The sequence below is a fragment of the Juglans microcarpa x Juglans regia genome, chromosome 5D (genome assembly GCF_004785595.1).
Source record: "Juglans microcarpa x Juglans regia isolate MS1-56 chromosome 5D, Jm3101_v1.0, whole genome shotgun sequence".
NCBI lineage: Eukaryota > Viridiplantae > Streptophyta > Magnoliopsida > Fagales > Juglandaceae > Juglans > Juglans microcarpa x Juglans regia.
The window spans coordinates 34990171-35009987 of NC_054602.1; the positions used below are offsets into that span (position 1 = coordinate 34990171).

The 19817-nt window shown below is 36.3% G+C and overlaps 2 protein-coding genes across 5 annotated transcripts; both read right to left on the reverse strand.

Annotated features, from left to right (window-relative positions):
- Positions 1–1038: 1038 nt before the first annotated feature.
- On the reverse strand, positions 1039–5406 carry LOC121265314 (probable serine/threonine-protein kinase WNK5). 2 transcript variants are annotated; one of them, XM_041168896.1, is made up of 7 exons: positions 4728–5406; positions 3710–3975; positions 3137–3360; positions 2792–2949; positions 2278–2590; positions 1828–2181; positions 1039–1721 (listed from the first exon to the last, which is right to left on the reverse strand). In XM_041168896.1, exons 1-7 carry the CDS (start codon positions 4827–4829, stop codon positions 1342–1344), a joined length of 1797 nt encoding a protein of 598 aa, XP_041024830.1. In that variant the 5' UTR covers positions 4830–5406; the 3' UTR covers positions 1039–1341. The 2 variants fall into 2 exon arrangements, with proteins under 2 accessions (XP_041024830.1, XP_041024829.1); XM_041168895.1 differs by having other exon boundaries at positions 1039–1724; positions 4728–5386.
- Positions 5407–9884: 4478 nt separating this feature from the next.
- On the reverse strand, positions 9885–19593 carry LOC121264005. 3 transcript variants are annotated; one of them, XM_041167020.1, is made up of 9 exons: positions 18755–19590; positions 17045–17230; positions 14130–14222; positions 13392–13574; positions 13214–13316; positions 12950–13135; positions 11077–12278; positions 10475–10887; positions 9885–10382 (listed from the first exon to the last, which is right to left on the reverse strand). In XM_041167020.1, exons 1-9 carry the CDS (start codon positions 18998–19000, stop codon positions 10322–10324), a joined length of 2673 nt encoding a protein of 890 aa, XP_041022954.1. In that variant the 5' UTR covers positions 19001–19590; the 3' UTR covers positions 9885–10321. The 3 variants fall into 3 exon arrangements, with proteins under 3 accessions (XP_041022954.1, XP_041022955.1, XP_041022957.1); XM_041167021.1 differs by lacking the exon at positions 14130–14222; XM_041167023.1 differs by lacking the exon at positions 9885–10382 and having other exon boundaries at positions 10804–10912; positions 18755–19593.
- Between the last annotated feature and the right edge of the window lie 224 nt (positions 19594–19817).

Genomic DNA, 19817 nt, shown 5'->3' on the forward strand with positions numbered 1-19817 from the left:
GATTGACATTGCTTAAAATTCAGGGTTGGCATTCAGGTCGAGCCATGAACATGCTGCACTATTAATCACCACTTTGTATTTCGTATATTTTGCTTGGCCATATGTTGGATGACTTGGTTTGCTTATCGGTTTGAATTTGTCTTTTATTTCGAGTGATGTTTTGATATACTTCCTAAAGAATAATAGGGATTGACATAGAAGACCAAGCAAGTCTCCAGAACAAACAGTTGGGATGGAAGGTCAACCAGGCTTCTTTAATGGTAGCTAGCATACAACATGCCTCAACCTCATAAACTCACCCAGGGTTATCAACTGACCGTAGTCCAAGAGAACAAAAAATTAATATTTCCATGTAGCTCTTAATTTAAAAAACAAAAATAATAGAATAAAAAAAATTAAAAAAAATATTATTACATTTATAATATTTTATTATTATTTTGACTAATAGATGGATAATCCAATGTGAAAATAAGTTTTTAGTGGAATAGCCAAAATCATGTCATATTATGTAAATTTTACATTTGTATTTACATAATCTAATGCTAATACTCTAAGATCTGCCAATATAAAAAATAGGTTTCTCCACTTATTAATTGCTAGGGTAAACTACATTGTAATACAAATTTTACTACTTTTTTTTTTTTTTATATATATATATATAAGAAAAAATTGTAGTGGCAATTGTGTGGCATTTACAATGACATCCATTAAATCGATGTGAATAATTCATGTCTCGTGATTAGGTGTTTAACCACCTCTTGGCCTTGTGGTAGTCGGCAGCTTGGCGTAGTACTCCATCTACTTCTATTGGTAGCCAACCACTGCAACCACGCACCCGTTCTAGCTTGTGGATCATTCTCACGGGGTTGATGGACAAAACTCTCATCATCTCAAAAAAATTCAATTGAAAGAAATTTATTTATAGGCACGCTTATTGACATATTTAACATGTTATTGATGTGAAAGCCATGTATATTAGTTAGAATAAAAGAGGACGAGGATGGCTGTAAAATTTAACTCTTATCAAGGACGAAGCTCTTTACAATTAATGGCTTCATATATCAAACTGATCTGCTACATAGCTTAACATTCGAATATCTGCATTTTACATCATTATAGACTTTCATGCCACAATGTTTCAGAGTCCAAGACATGTCTCATCTCTGCCATGATTATTATAAAATCACTCTCTTTTTAACTTAATTCGTAGTTTACTACACCCAAAATCATTGCTTAATTAAACATTCTGTGATTAAAAAGAAGAGCGGCAATCACCATCATTTTGCAAATTTAATGAGTGTCTCGAACTTTCATAAGAAACCACTTAAGAGACACCTTGCCTTAAAGCTCGATGGCCGGATCCTGAAACCCAATGTTCTCGACAGCTCCCACGGTCTTTAACAATCTCCTCTTGTTTATCTCCTCCACCAGAGACCGATGCAACAGCTGGCTACGTACATCCACCAGTGACCGAATCCTAGTAAGCTTCCTTGGCAGATTTGAGCGGTCATCATAGTGTCTGCAATTGTTTCCACTCTTTCTCTCTGCAGGACTGAACCTTGTTGTACAAATGTGACCCTTTCCAATGTTGCAAATGGGTTCACCTCCTCTTGTAATACTGGAATCATAATCATCTTCATTGCTCGAGTAGTAGCTTAAATTGGAGTACTTGAAGGAGTTCAAGGAGCTTTGGGAACTAGCATCGTCATTGGCAAACAAATCTTCTGCATTGCGTCGTAAATTATCATATTAGAAAGAATATTAAAACCGCCATATACAAAGATTACGAAACTACGATAAAAATAATATTGAGCATGCAGTATGTACCTTGAAGCCAATCGATGTCAGTGGAAACATTGTTCCCACGATTATGGCTCTTACAGGAAGAGCTCAGAGCCGGGAGACAAACTGCAGAGGAAGAACAGGAAGACGATGTGTAGAAAGGATGGTGGATGCCGTCTTCATCTTCCTCTTCATAGCTAAAGCTATGTTGATTATGGTATTGGGATGGGCCCCAATCCTTCCAAGTTGGAACCAAAGAAGATATCTCTTCCTCTATCATTCCGGCTATCTCCAGTGGTTCCCAGTCATTGATTTCCAATTCCTTGACCATCTCAATCGCAACGTCAATGGCAGTGTCCTGTACGATGTCGAAGGAAAAATATATGTTCCTAGCATGACCTGCAATGCATAGAAAATCCATACATGTTTAAAAAATGACAATGGCAAAAAACAAAACCAGGATATACCGGCCTGTAGTACTAGTCATTAACATACCGTGATTGTCCGTGATTTGCACTTTGAGGAAAATGGAGTTGTCTTCCTCGTCCATGGTCCCAGTGATTGTCATGTCTGTGCTTTTTGTTGGATGAGACACCAATGGAGGCAAATCGACAACTTTTGTGTTGGAAAGTGAGTTGGGAGTTTGGATCCTTGTTATGGGCAACAATCCACCTTCATCAGACGCTAGAAATGGGTCCAACAAAAGCTCACTTGCTGGCATCCTCTTTGAAACATTCTCCAAGCATTTACCCACAAATCTTTGAGCTTCCATGTCTTGAATTCGGTAGAATGCATTGGGCAGCTTCCCCTAGTAATTGGTCAATCAGCATGCCCATAAGTACTGAACCAAGCTTGTACATTAATATATATCATGGGTAAGATCTACCTGAATTTTAAGATTATCATTTCCAAGAAAAAAATCCACTTGCAAGTATGTTAATTAACACATCAAACATGTATAGAGGAAATTATAGAGGTATGGTGCTGAAGTTCCAAGCAAGCTGCTTACCGAAGTAACTTTCTTGTAGATTTGGGCAGGGTTGGAGCACTCGGTATACGGGTACTCGGATGTAAGCATCTCTAACACACACATGCCAAAGGAGTATACATCTACTAGTTCATCGTATTCCTCCTCGTACAATTCCGGTGCCATAAATTCAGGTGTCCCTGATTCATTCATTAGAATTATTAATTGATTATGTAACACTTAATTTAAAAGTACTAAGAGTTAAAATCTTAATATTTTAGTAAAAAAAAAAAAAAAAATCTATGGTTAAATCAAATGGAAACCCTTGGCAGTAAATTTAATTCAAGTAAATAGAGAGCCTGGGCTGGGGAGGGATTGCATGCATGCCTATGACACTGTGGGCATGTTGGGAGCCTCGAAGGATAGCTGCAAGCCCCAGATCACCAATTTTGACTTGTCCAAGATGGCCATTGATGAAGATATTATCGCATTTGAGATCTCTGTGAATGACAGGAGGATCGTGGCCGTGCAAATAAGCAAGACCCCGTAGGATTTGACGGGCCCAGTCCTTAACAGCTCGAATATCTACTCTCTGGTATTTCTGCCTATACCTGCCGTCAGATCCCATTAAATTAATGATTATTTATTAGTCTATTGTTAAACAATTAATATTATATATATTTTAATAGCAGGCATCCTGGGTAATCCAGAAAATCAGGTCAACTGTGCATTGTATGCTGCCTAGTCTTTCATCATCATGTATGACTAATTTTAGGTAATTATAATAAGCATGAGTTATGCAACTCTAGCGTAATTTTTTTTTGGAAAAAGGTACACTCAGAATTTGATTCAAGACTTTTATTTTAATACTATATGAAATTACAATATAAATTATATGAATAATTATATAGTAGTGTTAAGATGAATTAGCTGGTCATGTACGTAAATAATATTACGTACCCTCTGAGTGTACCGGAAGTAAACATTTCGGTGATGAAGTTGAAAGTTCTGCGAGCAATATCAACCCAAGAAGCGTAGAATCGCATGATGGATTCATGATGAAGGTTCTTGAGAAGATGAACTTCTGAGTAAAGCCTCTGCAATTCCTCCGGCGAATGAAAGACTTCCTTTAGCTTGACTTGGTTCCAAGCCACCTCCAGTCCAAGTACTTCGTCAAATCCTCTATACACCGTCTTCACTGCACCTTTCCCCAGAATTTCCCTGAACTGCATCCCAAATTTTCACACTAGTAAGCCCCAATTCTCTACCTTACAGTGATTTCGTAATTTGGCATCATTTAATTTGACATATACGACATTAAATAATTAATAAATAAGTAAAAAATAATAAATAAATTTCTAATTATTTGATCATGTCAAATTAATACATGATGAATAAAAATGACGGTTAAAAAAGTTTTTTTTTTTAATTAAAAAAATAAAAGCAACTTCACAAGCGATGAATATGGATCGTGGACTTTTTGGCCCAATCGACAGGAAAGAGTGGGCGTGAAAAAGCTGGTCGATATGCATCCAAATGGACCATATAAAAAGCAGTGAAATAATCATGGATGTTATATGACACGACACATAATTAATTAATTAATTAGCTGATATCATTAATCTTATGACGATTAAACCATTCATGGTAAACTCACACTAATAATATGATGCATGTTCGACTTTTGTTTTTGGAGATGAAGGGACGTCAACGATCGATCAGTACTCGTTTCTAAAGGAAATCGAAATAACCTGTACGTGCTGATCTCACAAGACTCATGATTTACAGTTGATCTTCTTTTTAATCAGACGTCCACCATAGTTCTCTAGTACATGAGGCACCCGTGCACCAGTTATCACATATAATGTTTCTTCAAAATCTATATATATTTTGTATGATAGATTATATGTTCTACCTCAAATATATATATCATTCATAAAATAAATCCAGAATTATATATAATATAGATGATACTTACTCGTCCATATCGACCAGAGGGATCAGTTTCAACGTATCCAAGCTGCTCATCCACGGCTCCATCAACAACACATGATGATCCTCCTATCCGTGCCTTGTACATGGCTAATTTCCTAGAAAACTTTCTCTATATATGGTACTGATATATGTAATAGGGTTAGACAATAAAAGATGAAAGCAAGCGAGCAAGCTAGTTGAGATGGATGCTAGATCCGGGGCTTTCCTTCATGGTTTTCGTAGGAGAAGACACCGAACAACAACCAGAAAAGTCTCGAGTAATCTACGCTTAGCATAATCCAAGCCATTTCCACAACCCCACGTGAGAACTCGTATTCCTTAGTAACCATTTGTCTCATAGAGAATGACAGAGAGTGTGGGAGATATATATCCTAGATTTTTTGCTTTCTTCCGGACAGGAACAAAACTATGCAGGAACTAAGAAAGTTGGGTGGTTGTGGTAGCTAGGGAAGACTTTTAAAGACTGTTTTCTTGTCAGCACAAGGAGGAAAAAAAAAAACTCTCTTTTTTTATGTGGACTAAGGTGTTATTGAGTGCAAACTGAGAAGATGTTTGTGGAGGAAAATGATCTGTAAAGGTTTTTAGAAACTGACATGATCGTGTATGGGACTTGGGCTTGAAAGCACTGGACGTCTAAATTTGAAGAATCTGTGGCCACGCTTTGATATAACCATTTGTGGATGTGGGAGCAATCCGAAAATTAGATTCCAAGGAGAGACAGAGACAGAAATCTGTGGGGGGAAGAAAATGAGGATCGAGAGATATAGAGACTGAAAAGTTTGGATCGATAGATAGATGTGTGTTTGAAGACAAATTAAAAGGAGGGTTAGGATATATGAAAGAGGTGGTGGTGTGGATGTTTATATCGTATGTGGGATTGTGGGGTCCTCGATCGACTCCTCGGCCAGATAACGGAGCTGACAGAGCAGTACGTAGTAGTACTCCAAACCCTAAACAATAACTATAATTAATGATCATATATAATTAGGTGTTTAATAACATTAAAGGGAGTTTTTGTTACATTTGATACATTGTTTAATCGTAGAATGTTGATTAATTCAACGGAACCCAAATTCGACAGTTGTGATCCACGTCTAATTGTATAGAGTACAAGAAATAATTTAACCGAATTCAAACCGCAAATGACAGTAATCACCGGTTGGAATAAATAAGATAACGCCATCCGTACGTCAATCATGTCATTTAATTATTTATATATAGTCATTAATTATCTATCGATTGGGACGTATATATGAGACGAACTGATGTTGCGGTAAAATTGGTCGATGATCAACTGATCTGCTGGCTCAGCTCAGAAAGCAGGTCTTAAATTCGAAGAAGAGTTATTTCACTCATTGCATATATGCATGCAGATTCCAGATATACTGTCATATATCTATACTAGTTATAACATGTCGTGTGTCGTATATGCATACATACATTTATTTTCATACTAACATTTCAATGTATGAGTGAGTGTGCATTTTAATTACCAAGTTGTTAATCAAAATAAATCGACAAAAATCGCATTCTTTTGTTTTTTAGAGGAAGAAACCCTAAATCTATATATTTATGATCTTCCCTCTCAATTTTTGTAGAGAAAAACCATATTGTACGTACACGTTTATAACTTATAACTTTTAGGAGATACAACCAACTTTCTTCAAAAAATAAAACTTACGTTTAGACGTCAAATAAAAATTAAGAACTAAGTAAAGTTACTGTTAAAATTGGGTATACCTCGATCCCTTTCACATTTTCTTTTTATTTGTCTTTCTGTTTCTTAATTTTCTTCGTTTTTTTTTTTACCAAACTAAGTTTCCATTCAGCCCAAGCATCTATTTGCCTAAAAACGAATATGTGGATGCAATCTTTTGGCAATTTATTATGACTATGATGTTTATGATCTTTTCTTCTTGATTCTTTTGCCGTAAGAAAACTTCCTTACACTTGTTTTCTTAATGACATTAGATAGCTAGATATGATCAATCACGTAGAGTACTACTTATACATGACGTTAATTATTTCAACATAAACTACAAGTTTTTATGCTTTTCCCAAGTTTATAGGAGCATGAATATGGAGTTTTAGGCACAAGAATATTAAGGAGATTGAAGGGTTGAATCATGGATTCTCAGCTACTCCATTCACCGGGGGCTAGCTAGCTAATTAAGGCCTGTTTGGATATGAGAAGTGTTTCATCCATCTCATTATTATAATTTTTTTAAATTTTTACACAAAATAATATAATAAACAATTTAGCTTTTTCAAATCTTAAAATAATAATAATATTAAAAAATTATATTCTAACAATATTTTATTCAACTTTCAACTTTTATCTCAACTGATTTCATCTCAACTCACTATCCAAATGGCATCAAGCCCCGTTTGGATTCAGAAATGAGTTGAGATGGTTTTAGATGAGTTAAATAAAATATTGTTAGAATATTATTTTTAATATTATTATTGTTTTAGAATTTAAAAATTTTGAATTGTTTATTATATTTTGTGTGAAAATTCAATAAAGTTGTAATGATGAGATAAGATGAGTTGATGTGAGTTTCGAATCCAAATGGAGCTTTAAGTTGATTACATTTCTCGTGAGTTGGAGCCGATCGAAAGCTTTGTGGAGTCTTTTTATTTTCTTTTTTTAATTTTTGGCTACGTTTTGTGGATTCATTGATATATATTGTACAGACATACCTATACATGGTAATAAGTTGACCAAACACCAATTGTTCATTTTCATGGATTCTCATGTTTAATAATAATATCCAAAGTCTTTCTTCCTAGCGATACCTTAATTATGGTCTGAATAATTTTTATAATTAGTAATAAAACAGATAATTACAAAGTTTATAATTTTTTATACGAGTTGATGTGGAAGACAAGAACATCTACATTAATTGTGTTATGTATATTAATAAATAGACATACACATAGATATAATATGTGTCTCTTAATCTATATATAATATATTTATTTCTCGTCAAAATATTTCAAATAAACTATTATATATATATATATATATGAATCTTGGTCTAAATTTTAGTTTTTTTTTTTTTTTAATGAATTAGTCTAACTTTTAATTACTTGCCAAAAAATGCACAAAGCTTTTGGAAAGAGTCCCACCACTTATTTTATTCTTATCCTTTCTCAGTACTATATATACGTGACGCCCGGCCCTAATTGATTTAATTTCAACGATCGCATTCACATATGAAAAGCCATCTATCATTGCTCCAAAATATATATAGTAATGGAAATTAATATTATAAAGTTTTTATATATGTTGATGCCATTGACTTGATAAGAATTTTAAATGATTTACTTTTTTAACTCGTTTAGTGGGCAATAATTCATGAGAGAGTATGCTGTCAAGAAGTACACGTGTTAATAGAGAAAAAAAAAAAAAAAAAAAAAAGGATTGGCAATTGAAATAGGTGGACCCATCATCATGGGTGGTCTTGTGTACACATCATCACATTTGATACGGCACAGGTTTATTTTTTTCTAAACTTTCACTTAAATATGCCCAAAGTTTAGGATTTATAATGTACTTAAGACAACACAAAATAAAAATAGAATTTGGCGCTACGTTTGGATTGTAAGACTATCAAATCATCTGGGATAGTTTCATACGGATGGATATAGTCCCTGTTTAAATACATACAATTTATTTCATCTAAAATAACCTTTTTTTTTTTTTTTCGTCTTAAATCAATACTGTTCATTGAAACGATTTTTATTTGTAAAACATGTAAATAAAATAATTATTTCATCACTACGACAACAAACTAATCATTGATGTGATCTAATACTTTTTTAACTGTTCATAAAATGTTAAACATATATCAACCTACTTTATACATCCTAACACATCTCAATAAGACATAAAATCCACTTAAACATATTAACTCACTACTATTTACAAACAAACTTAGATCATCTAAGATATTCTTTTAGCATCCAAACAGACCTTAGTGTCATCCACTCATTGGCCTTATTATACAAATGAAAGAGCGAGATCAATTATAGTGTCATCCACTTTTTAAATAAATATATATATATATATATATTCACTAGATAGAATCGAAACTCATCAAAGTTACCAATCTTATATATGTTCATTTAGCACTGACAATATTAACATTTTTCGTTATTTCCGGTTTATATAATTATTTTGTTAAGTTTGTGTGGGTTGATCCGGTCTATTACTCTGCGTATATTTTGCCTTGGGGAGTTGGTTTACGTGTACACCCTTTTGACTTTTTTTTGGTTAGTTATATAAAGTTGACTCATTAGGTGTAATATGACTTGGGAGATGGCTAGGTGGCAAGGCTGCCATTAGTTTATTTGATCGGGATACAGACAGAAAGGATCTAATTAATAAATTTTGTAAACTTAAGAAGTAAATTAAGAAGCCTTTATAAAACCAAAAGTAAATTTTAACACAAAGTTCAAAGGGTTTTTTTTGTTGTTGTAAATTTTAACATGAAAGCAAGATAGCCAGAAAGATCACCATGAACAGCAAGATCACCAGGAAAAGTTCATATAATGGTCAAACAAAAATACCTTCGCCAATAGTTCGACTTTTGAGCGGACCTCTAGCGAAGGATCTCCAGCACATGTTCCAGTCTGTGATCGCATTTCTGCCCGCCACCATGTCAATGCCAACAGTTTCCTCCATTACAATTATGCACATATAATAAGCATAAGCATATCCCACATTAAGTCGACCACATTCTGTCCAGATGCAAAAATAATGTGACTACCCACAAAAGTAAATTTATACATACATGTCGATGTCGAGGATAAAAATAAATGAGATAGCAAGATTTGCCTTCTAAATGATTAAAGTCTCATTTGAAACTCATCTCATTCCATATCATCTCATCTTTTTTCCAAACATCAATCAAATGCAAATACTTTTCAGTTTCAAATCTTCAATTTTTTCATATAATCATCACAACTTTCTCTCAAACTTCTAAACAAAATACACAAATCTTCTTGCAAATCAAATCCTATCATTCTCCGCATGGACTTGTACCTAGAATAATTAATATCTTAATCATCCTTGTAAAAGCAAAGAGTACCGTACTAAAAAGAAAAAGGAAGCAGGAAGAAGAAAATTCGGATGTACCCCAATTCCAATGGTATAAGAACCAAAAGGTTACATAATTACAACTGCGCAAAACAATTTCTATATTAAGTTACATCCGACATCAGAAACATTTTTTTTTTCTTTTTCCTTTTTGTTTTGTTTGTAATTTTTAACTACATAGAAAACAAAACCTGGGGCAAAGCCATATCTCAAACATTCTATATTCTAGAATCTCGGTGAATCACAGCTACCAAGATTGAAGAGAGGGCATAAAAAACAATTAGTAGAATGTACATGCTTTTGAGCAACAAAGAGGAAAACGGAAAAGGGACTCCATTTTTGAGCTTCCAAATGAATATGAAGCAGCCATATATGTAGAGAGCCCAGGCATAGGTTATGCTTTGTTAGCGTTTACTTCTCTAATCATTCAAAATCTAACCATACATACAAACCATCATTCCTTCTCGCTGCAGTCAGACAGATAAAGGTGGGAAATCATCTTCATCTTTCAAACGGTATGATTGTACACCAATCCTACGTCCAAAACAGAGAAGCTTACATAATGAGTCCCATGTAAGTCAACTAGTGCCAGATAAAAAATTTCAAATATGATGATATACCCATACCTCTCTTGATTCATATCCACTACAGCTTTTGGGCTTTGCATCCCTGGCAAAGGAAGGCTTCCACTAGAGTTTTGAGCAAGCACTGAGCCATAGTTCTTTTGTCCGCTCCTTTCTAGCAAAGATCCGTCCACTGGCAGGTTCTCAATCAACCCAAATTCAACAGCTCTCTCGGACGGATGCAAAGAACCATTGGCAGTAGAGTATACGTTCCTTCCAGGAGAACCAGAGGTGTGATATGAAGGCAGGGACTTTCTGCTACCATAAACAGGAAATTGTGCTTGTGCCAGCTCGTGGTTGCTTCTCTCAGACCAATTAGATTCAGGGGTTAAGATGGCACGTCCATTGTTCCGAGGAGACCTTACTGGTGCTTGATTTCTTCCCCTTGCTGTCAAGGGCATGTCCCCGTAATGGTTCTGCAAAAATTTATGCATAAAAGAACTTTTAAGATAATTAGACCAGCTACACCACTGAATGAAAAAAGCTGCATACCAACACTGAAAACCAACCAAGGCATGGCCCCCACAAACAACACAAGGTTTCCACATAAAATTTCATTAACCCCCAAAAAACAATGATAATCAAGAGGCTTAAAGTGAGCATACCGTGTTTGGAAAATATGTCCCTGTTCCTCGTGGCTTTGGCATCTCTTCCATACCAAATACCACACCACTGGGTAATATTGGTAGGTTCATTCGGTAGAATCCTGACCTTGGGACAACACCGTTGGCGTTCATCTGGGAAAACACATTCCTATTTAGCTGGACAGACTGTCGGATTATATCCCATGGCTTTTTGCCATGGAGCTGTGGAACCAACAGTGGAGACATGGGAGTAATAGATGCACTCAAGGCATGCTCGTAGCACCACCTACCATTGTGCAAACTGTTAAGGTGACTCTCATAGTCCCCACTGAGATCTGACAAAGAGTTCAAAGCTTCAGGATTCCCAGAAGTGCCATTTAACGCCCGGTAAGCAGGACGATTAGGATAAAGATCTTCTGAGGACCAAGCAACCGAGCTCAAACATGAAAGCTGGTGCTTCGACCCAGCAGACAACAAACTGTGCTTATCACTCACCAACTGGTTATCATCCAGGCCACAAGGAATAATCAAGGGTTTCTCCTTGGGCAGTGCTTGCTGAAGCCCAGAAAAATCATTCTCAGCATAACCAGAATTTTCTGGCCATTCTTTACCTTCATGTCCCTCTCCATAAGGTGCATGATGTGCTTTATCCAAAGGGGATATATTGTTCTCACAACTTGAAGGGGGGGATTTGGTAGCATCATTTGAAATTGTAAGACCCTGTATTCTGGAGGCAGCAACGTCTTTGGCATCCCCTGAAAGATGGTGTTCTAAAACCATAATCCCATTTCCTGAACCATCAGATTCTGGTATGGAAGAGGTTGACGCATTTGTAGTGCTTCTTTTTGGTTCATTCAAGGCTCTGCCAAAGCTCATACTGGCCCCTGATGTCTTAATATTAGTGAGCCCACTATGTATCAATTCCTCACAACCCAACCTACACTCCACAGTCATGCCATTCACATAAGAATGTTCTGATTCATGAATTGTCTGATCTTCTTGTGAATCTGTATCTGAAAATAATGATGTGGTGCCAAACATATCATGTCCAGATGCCAGGACAGGATCTTGAACATCAGGCCTCTGCCTACTTCCGTGTCTATCCAGCGTGTTAGAGAAAAACTCACGGATTTCATCGTCAATGTTTACTTCTGGCTGGGAGAGGATACGCCCAAGCTTCCGAGCACCATATGTGAAAGCACTCCTTATTCGGTAAAAGTTTCCTACAGAAGTCCATCCAGGTAATAGTTGATCAACAAAGTAACAGCAACCTCATTGTTTGGAGCCTTCTAAATGTCAAATGTTTATGAAACTGCCGAAAAGAAAAGAAAATGTCTAAAATTTGAACTCACATATCATTCTATGACTATACATACGCCCCCAACTCAAAACACAAAAACATTCACACTAAGGCCCCGTTTAGATAGTGAAAGTGTCTCATTTCATCTTATCTTTACAATTTTTCCAAATTCTCACACAAAATATAATAAACAATTCAACTTTTTCAAATCTCAAAATAATAATAATATTAAAAAATAATATTCTAACAATGTTTTAATTAACTTTCAACTTTCATCTAAAACCATCTCATCTCATCTCATCTCACTATCCAAACCGCACTTTAATCTTCTTACTTATAACAATATTCAAATTGTTAATCTCTCCTTTGTCACGTGACGTCACCAAAATATGTTGGGTTTCATGTAAAAAATTTCCCCTAGGAAAAAATCGACTTTTTTTTTTTGGATAACTTATCTAGCTTTTAAAGTTACAAAAGGTAAATTTCAAAATTCCAGAAGGAATTCACTGGGTTTTCATCACTAGTGCTATAATGCAAACCTCAAATATTTCGTCCCAATGGAATGAGAGAGAGGAAAACGAAAAATGACTTCACCTTTGCTTACACTACGGCCAAGGTTATTATTTTCTTTTAATGGATCAACTATGTTAAGATGCTTCGGTGGAAATGTCCTTGAATTAGGCTCGTAGCTCCTTGAGGAAACTGAGAACATTTCTAAACATCGCTTGAGAAAATCACTACTAAGCAGTAGATCACTGCCATCATTTTCAGGTGTCTCAGCTGCAAAAAGGACTAAACAATGACTAAGAGGCATCCAAACCAAAAAGTGTGCCATGCATGCAAAAAGATGTTGCTCACCCATGAGGTTGGGCAGTGAGGATATGCGGACTGGACCATTCAAGCTGATGCAGTAGTTTTCCCAGTCAAATTTGCTAAAGTAGTCCAAAAATTTATATAAAACCTGAAGAGAAAAATATGGTCAAGTTCATGTCATACATTGAGTTGCATACCAGTGCCAATTCAGGCAAGCACTTACCGCTAGAGGACCGTCTAAGGATGCATGGAAAAGATGAAAAATATATAGAACCAAAGTCTCCAAGGCATATGTAGAAATCAAGCCATGATGAGCACCAAGAATACGGCTCTCGTAGTAGCACCAAGCCTTAACCAGGATAATACTACGTTTGAATAGATGATCTTTGCCAATCAGGCGATCAACCTGTGCATTCAGCAGCACCGGGAATGTCAAAATCGAAAAGCAGAACCTAACCCTACAAACTCCAGAAGACCAAAGGCAAACATAGAAGAGCTCCACATTCTATTATAGCGTATACTTCTTATTACATGATTTGTAAACTATCCTGCATATGTTTAGTAATTCACATCTGCTGAGCATGGAAACTGTAAAAAGTTAGGAAAAGCAAATGAGGGTATTGTACCCAAAATTGCCAGTAAAAATGTCACTAAAGAAAAGGAAAACCAAAGAAAACATTGATAAGATAAGACAGTAGAATACATTAAATATGCAGACTCCTCTCTGCATAAAAGATTAGTAAATAATAAAAATAATGGTTGTAAATATCCATATATTTCTTTCCCTCAAATGAACAGCTTTGTGATCTAAAAGCTATAAATCATTAAGTTCTTTCAGTATGTATTTATATAGACCAATTCACTACATATACTCAAGCATCCAGTTATTAAGCAAGAAAGCACTCTTCATTTATATTATAAGTTTCTTTGTTTATATTACAACTTTTTCAGAGAAGGCTACCTGCTCAAGAAAGCATAACGTACAGAGCCCTCCTAGCTGATTGAATGAAATATCAACCACAATGTTCTGTATAAGACACTTTACAAGCTTAACCTGCCAACATGAAACACTATACATCTTATATAGGACTAAGATGTAACTTACTAGAAGAAAAACAATGATTCATTTAAAAATCATACACTAAACACAGCATATCTCATAGAAACAGCAAAAATGTAGAGGTAAAAGGGATGCAAGCATACATTCATTGTGGACAGTGAACCTCTATACAATGGTGCAGTGACCAGGTTTATGAGATAGAATGAGAGGGAGAATAATAGTATAGGTCAACAAAATCCTGCATGCAATATAGTTGACTGTAAATTTTAAAAGGACTCTCAGAAGGAAATGGTCAAATGAAAAACATGAATATGTAAACAGGAACCCTAAAGATTTGAACTTGCCTCAGCAAGCCACAACCCCCCAACAGGGTGGCCATGACTTCACTGGAAAAGAGTATGTACAGATTAACCATACAAGAAGAGATTGTAGCATAAAATAGGGTTGTAACACCACAGACTTTCAGATTATCCACTTGAACAAAAATCCACCTCCATGCAGAGTTCCATTCCAACAACCAACCCAATGGTAAGAGAAACTCTTACTTTAGGAGAAGACACACACCCTGCATACCATTAGTTGAGAGCTAACATGTCTACAAAAATGGCCACCTCAACTATACTGGTCTCATGTAATCTTTGTTTTTTTTTATAAGTAAAATACTAGTCTCATGTAACTTTTCCCCCATTCAATACCTATTGTTATAATTGACCCATACTTTTCATGATGTTTTTTTTTATTGGCACCGGGTGTCCAGGAAAAGCGCTCCGACTAATCCCGGGGCTGTTCATGATGTTTTTACTGTGGGCCTCAATTCAACATTGAATATGTTCATGCCATTCTGTCAAGGAGTTGCATAAAAGCACACATTTAGGCCAAAGCTATGGTGTATAAAGTGGCTAAAGGCTAAAGCAAAGGATCTAAACCGATGAGCAACTTGATGACCATATGGAGTAGCATAAAGCTACACAAGTTTATATGCATGAGTAGATAAAACAACAAAATTAGTGAATCCCTCTGAACAACAATCAACAACAAACATTTGGCCACATATCGAGCTTCGCTTTAGATACTTGAAGCTACAACTTGCTGCCTGAAGTCATCCGGATTTTTAGGGGGCTGTGAAGTGGAGGAACGCTAGTTGTGGCGGTGAAAGATGTTACCATTCCGTATCCAAGAATAACAAATGAATAGCTACTAAAATGCTACTGCCTCACTCTTCAGCCTTACCTACATTATCTAACCAACCATGACAGACAAAATTGCACTTTCTGATCCAACCTTTACATACACAGAGATGCCGACTCAAGAAAATGTATCTTACAGCTACTACTATCTTCTCAGATTTTGGAAGGATGTTTGGTGTGGCGACAGTGCCCTCCAAGATGTGTTTCCTTTACTTTTCCTGTTAGCAAGTGTCAAAGATGCCACAGTGGCGGAGGCTATGGGAATCTCTGGAGGAGGTCTTCACTGGAATATTAATTTCAATCGGGCAGCACAAGATTGGGAGATGGAGATTTTTGCAGACTTTTATAGGCTCCTGTATTCGTGTCGTCCAAACATCCAGCATGAAGATGGTTTGTGGTGGATTCCTGCAGGCAGAGAGGTTTTCACTGTTCGTTCATTTTATAAGGTCCTTACACAAGTGCCGGAGATTCAGTTTCCATGGAAAAGGCTCTGGCGACACAAGGCTCCTCCCAAAGCTTCTTTCTTCGTGTGGACAGCGTCATTAGGCAAGATCCTTACTATAGATAATCTAAGAAAATGGAGGATAATCATTGCAGACTGGTGTTGTATGTGTAAAGGAGAGGGTGAGTCGGTGAACCATCTACTTTTACATTGTGAGGTAGCCAGGACTCTCTGGAATGAGGTGTTTAAAATAATGGATTTATCATGGGTTATGCCGGATTCCGTGGTGGATTTATTGGCGTGTTGGACTTCTATCCGAGGTGTGCATCAGATCAAAGCGATTTGGAAGATGATCCCCATTTGTATTATGTGGTGCTTGTGGCAGGAGCGAAATGAAAGGACATTTGATGACAAGGAGAGATCTATGGTGGAGCTAAAAGTTTTCTTTTTTAAGACTCTTTGTACTTGGGCCATTGCTGTAGACTTTAATGGCATGAATCCCATGATTTCTTAGCTGCTAATGTGCCTTTATAGATAGGGCATACTTCTTTGTAATTGGCAATTGATGCCCATTCTTGTTAATAATACTTATTTTTACTTATCAAAAAAAAAATCTTCTCAGCCAATATGCATGTAATAAAGAAATTCCTCTAAGAATGGAATGGTTCTCAACCCTTTTCGAATGTAACTTATAGATATTTCAACATAAAAATAATATATAATGGCTTTATAAAATCGAGCATTCACAATCAAATTTTCATTTTGCCACAAGGGGGATGGGAGCTGCCATTATACTCTTTTATTGAATTATCCAAAAGCCAAATGACAAAATGATGACAAAACATATCCACAAATGCAAACAGAAAGGTGATCAAGTAACTTTCACAAGCAAACCAGGCCTTTATAATGAAAAATGCTTTAAACTATAAAATGATCCTAGACATAATATTCAACAAATTTCAATATTGTATAGATTTCCTGCTTTTTGCTACTGGGTAACAATTAAGAATGCTACTTCCATGATACAAACAAGTGAAACCAAAAAAAAAAAAAATTATAATAACAGAAGTTTTGCATGGACAACAATTAAGCAAAAAAAGTCTCAAATTAATTGACGTGATCAAAGAACTTAATGAAAATATGGATCAGAAAGATCTTTGGTAAAGATATGGATTTAATCTAGAAACCTCAGCACGAATCAATTGGACATCCTTTACTATGAACTCTGCAGCCCCATTCTGATCTTCTCTTTCAAGGACAGAAAAAACCTCGCTGGCCAATGCCTCCTCCACATTTAGACCACCAAAGGCAGTCAAATCAATATCTCCATCAGGCAGATAGGTCTTTAGGGGTACAGACCCAAAGGGAAATACCTGCAACAAACATGGGTTAGAAAGCAATCTACTTTTTAGAATAGGTTATCCCTTTTTATTTTTTGATAAATAGCCTCACAGCGATTTACTGAAGGGAGCAAGGGGCGCTACCCAAGTAGACTGGGGATAACCCCTAGTTAGGGAGGGAATGGGAACAGGAATTCACACCATCTAATATTAAGATTCGTTTTCCCTCAGATCAAATACCATTACATGAATTTTAGTCTGCAACCAGATCTCGATGCTAATATGGAAGAAGATTGAGAAAAATAAGATTAAAAAACACACAAATGAAGAAATCCAGAAGCAAACAAGTTGCTTACTCCAATACCCAAAGATGGCATAAAACTCATTCTCAGCTTATCAAGTTCATAACTGGTCTCCCCCATGAAAAACCCTCATTTAGGACATTCACATAAGAATTAAGTCTATCCAAATAGTCCAATCTCTCTCCAAAATTATTGCATATGGCAGTCACACCGCATAACCTTCACAATGACCCAGTATACAAGAAATATATGATGGGTGACTTCTGGAAGAGAAAGAAAAATTGATGCAAACAGATCTCAATCTTCTTTAAAACATCAATAAACAGAAAACACGGTTACCTTAAACAGAAAACATGTTCATCTATTGTTTGGCCTACAGCAAAAATATGCCCCAAACACCCAAACCATATGACACTTGCACCGGTTGAAAAATAAAACTCCACGGCCCTGTTTGGGGATGAAATATTTAAGAAAACAATCTCCGACTCTAAACATTTCACCTTCAATCCAAATATTCGTTAGACACCAAAAAAATCTCAAAAACAATTATCTTTTACTCATTTGAGTTGGTTTGTGTGAAAAAACACCAAAAAAAAAGTCGGAAAATAAACTTGCCACAAGAATTTTCTCCCCAAATATCTTTATAAGTTTTCAACTACTTTTTCAAACTCCAATAAACATATACCTCAAAAACTTTCTCAATAAAAAATTGCTTCAACAGATGGTTTAAGTTTATCACTATTTTTTCCATTGAAGAGAGAAAACTTTGCCGTTCCCATTAATTTTATTTAGATAATAATTCTACATCTTCTTGATACATAAATAGAGAAGCTGGCCACTCTAGGTGATGATACAATTGGCATGCACTAATCAGTGGACGCATACTCAAGTAAGTTTCCAACTCCTAAAATTGTACGGTGAATAATACATTTTTTTTTTTATCTTGCTATATAAAAGCCGTGCAGCGGCTGTAGCCTGATGATAGTTCATTCAAAATCTGTTCACCACACAAACTCATTCTATAATTGTGATTCTTTTGCCGGCTAAGTGAGCTGAGTTCTCATTGCCAGAGTCAGAAATCCTATTACAAAAAGCGATTGTAGTTAACAAATTAATCTAATTAATACAAGTACTTCTAGAAAATTATTCATTTACGAAGTTATATATATACACGTATAAATATATGCACAGGGATCCACACACACACATACACAACACATCCAAACGCAAACATATGTAGCTATTGGTAGCTCACCTCACAACCAAGGCAACTTGTAATGAGCCTCTGCACGTAATCAATAACCGCTTTCCTCCTATTTTCAGAGACAACAGTGGGCTGAACCTGGGCTATGACCCCCTGCGTAGCGTCCTCGGCTCTTTGCCAGTACACGGCACCAATTGCCGTTTGATTCGACGAGAACAGCGATGACGAAGACGATGGCGGCCTCTGATACAAAACGGCGCCGTTTGGTTCAGGCGACCAATCCCGAATATCGCCCATAAAAGGACCCAAGTTCCGCTAAATGACCAGCGAATAACAGCGAAATCCCTCAAAGACACAGCACGCCACCGAAGGCTCCGGAACCCGACGGCGCAGGAATCGACGGTGTAAACATAACCGCGGTTGGAATGAACGCACGAATCAAACGCAAAATCGGTGTCGTTGATATGAAACGAGACTTGATCTCGGGCGATCGGACGGGCTAATAACGAAAGAGACGAAACGACGGAGGAAGTGGAACTAAAAGAGGGAGGGGAGGATATGAAAGGAGAAGCAGGTGGAGATGGTGGGGGAAAGGAAGATCCAAAGAGGTGTAGAGAGAAGTTAAAGAGTAGGGAATATTGGCGATTACAAATGTCGTAGTGTTTTCAGAGAAACTAAGAAGAGAACAGAGAGCATAAATACGCAGATACCAGTGCACAGGTGTCTCTTTCCCTCTTTCAGTTCCCACCTTTTGACCTTTGCCTCCTCTTCTCTTCTTTCTCTTCTCTGTTACCGTGCCGCTGGTTTCAGATTTTAACCCTTTTCATGCGCCCCACTTCTTTCCTTTTAGTGGCGTCGCGCCTGAGGGTACATTCCCCACCACCTCTCTCCTCCCTCTTGGTTTTTATCGGCCCTTTTTTCCTACTTTTAAATCATATTTTCTTCCTAAATTATTTACCCGTTTTACAATATAAAATGGATAAATTCAAAGTACAAAATTCCACAAAATACATTTTTATTTTATTGTTATCACAATTGTGATGAGGTGTGATAGCTCAACAATCTTTGAAACTCTCTCTTAAAAACGTAAATAATGATTTACTAGTAATAAAAA

Coding starts and splice junctions, on each gene's coding strand:
- LOC121265314 (XM_041168895.1), bottom strand. CDS start 4,829: ATGTACAAGGCACGGATAGGAGGATCATCATGTGTTGTTGATGGAGCC. Junction 2,950..3,136: donor ACATGCCCACAGTGTCATAG/GCATGCATGCAA, acceptor TGAATGAATCAG/GGACACCTGAATTTATGGCA. Junction 2,182..2,277: donor GCAAATCACGGACAATCACG/GTATGTTAATGA, acceptor TATGCATTGCAG/GTCATGCTAGGAACATATAT.
- LOC121264005 (XM_041167020.1), bottom strand. CDS start 19,000: ATGGGCGATATTCGGGATTGGTCGCCTGAACCAAACGGCGCCGTTTTG. Junction 17,231..18,754: donor CAAGTTGCCTTGGTTGTGAG/GTGAGCTACCAA, acceptor TGTTTGTTGCAG/GTATTTCCCTTTGGGTCTGT. Junction 14,223..17,044: donor TCCAATTGATTCGTGCTGAG/GTTTCTAGATTA, acceptor TCATGTTGGCAG/GTTAAGCTTGTAAAGTGTCT.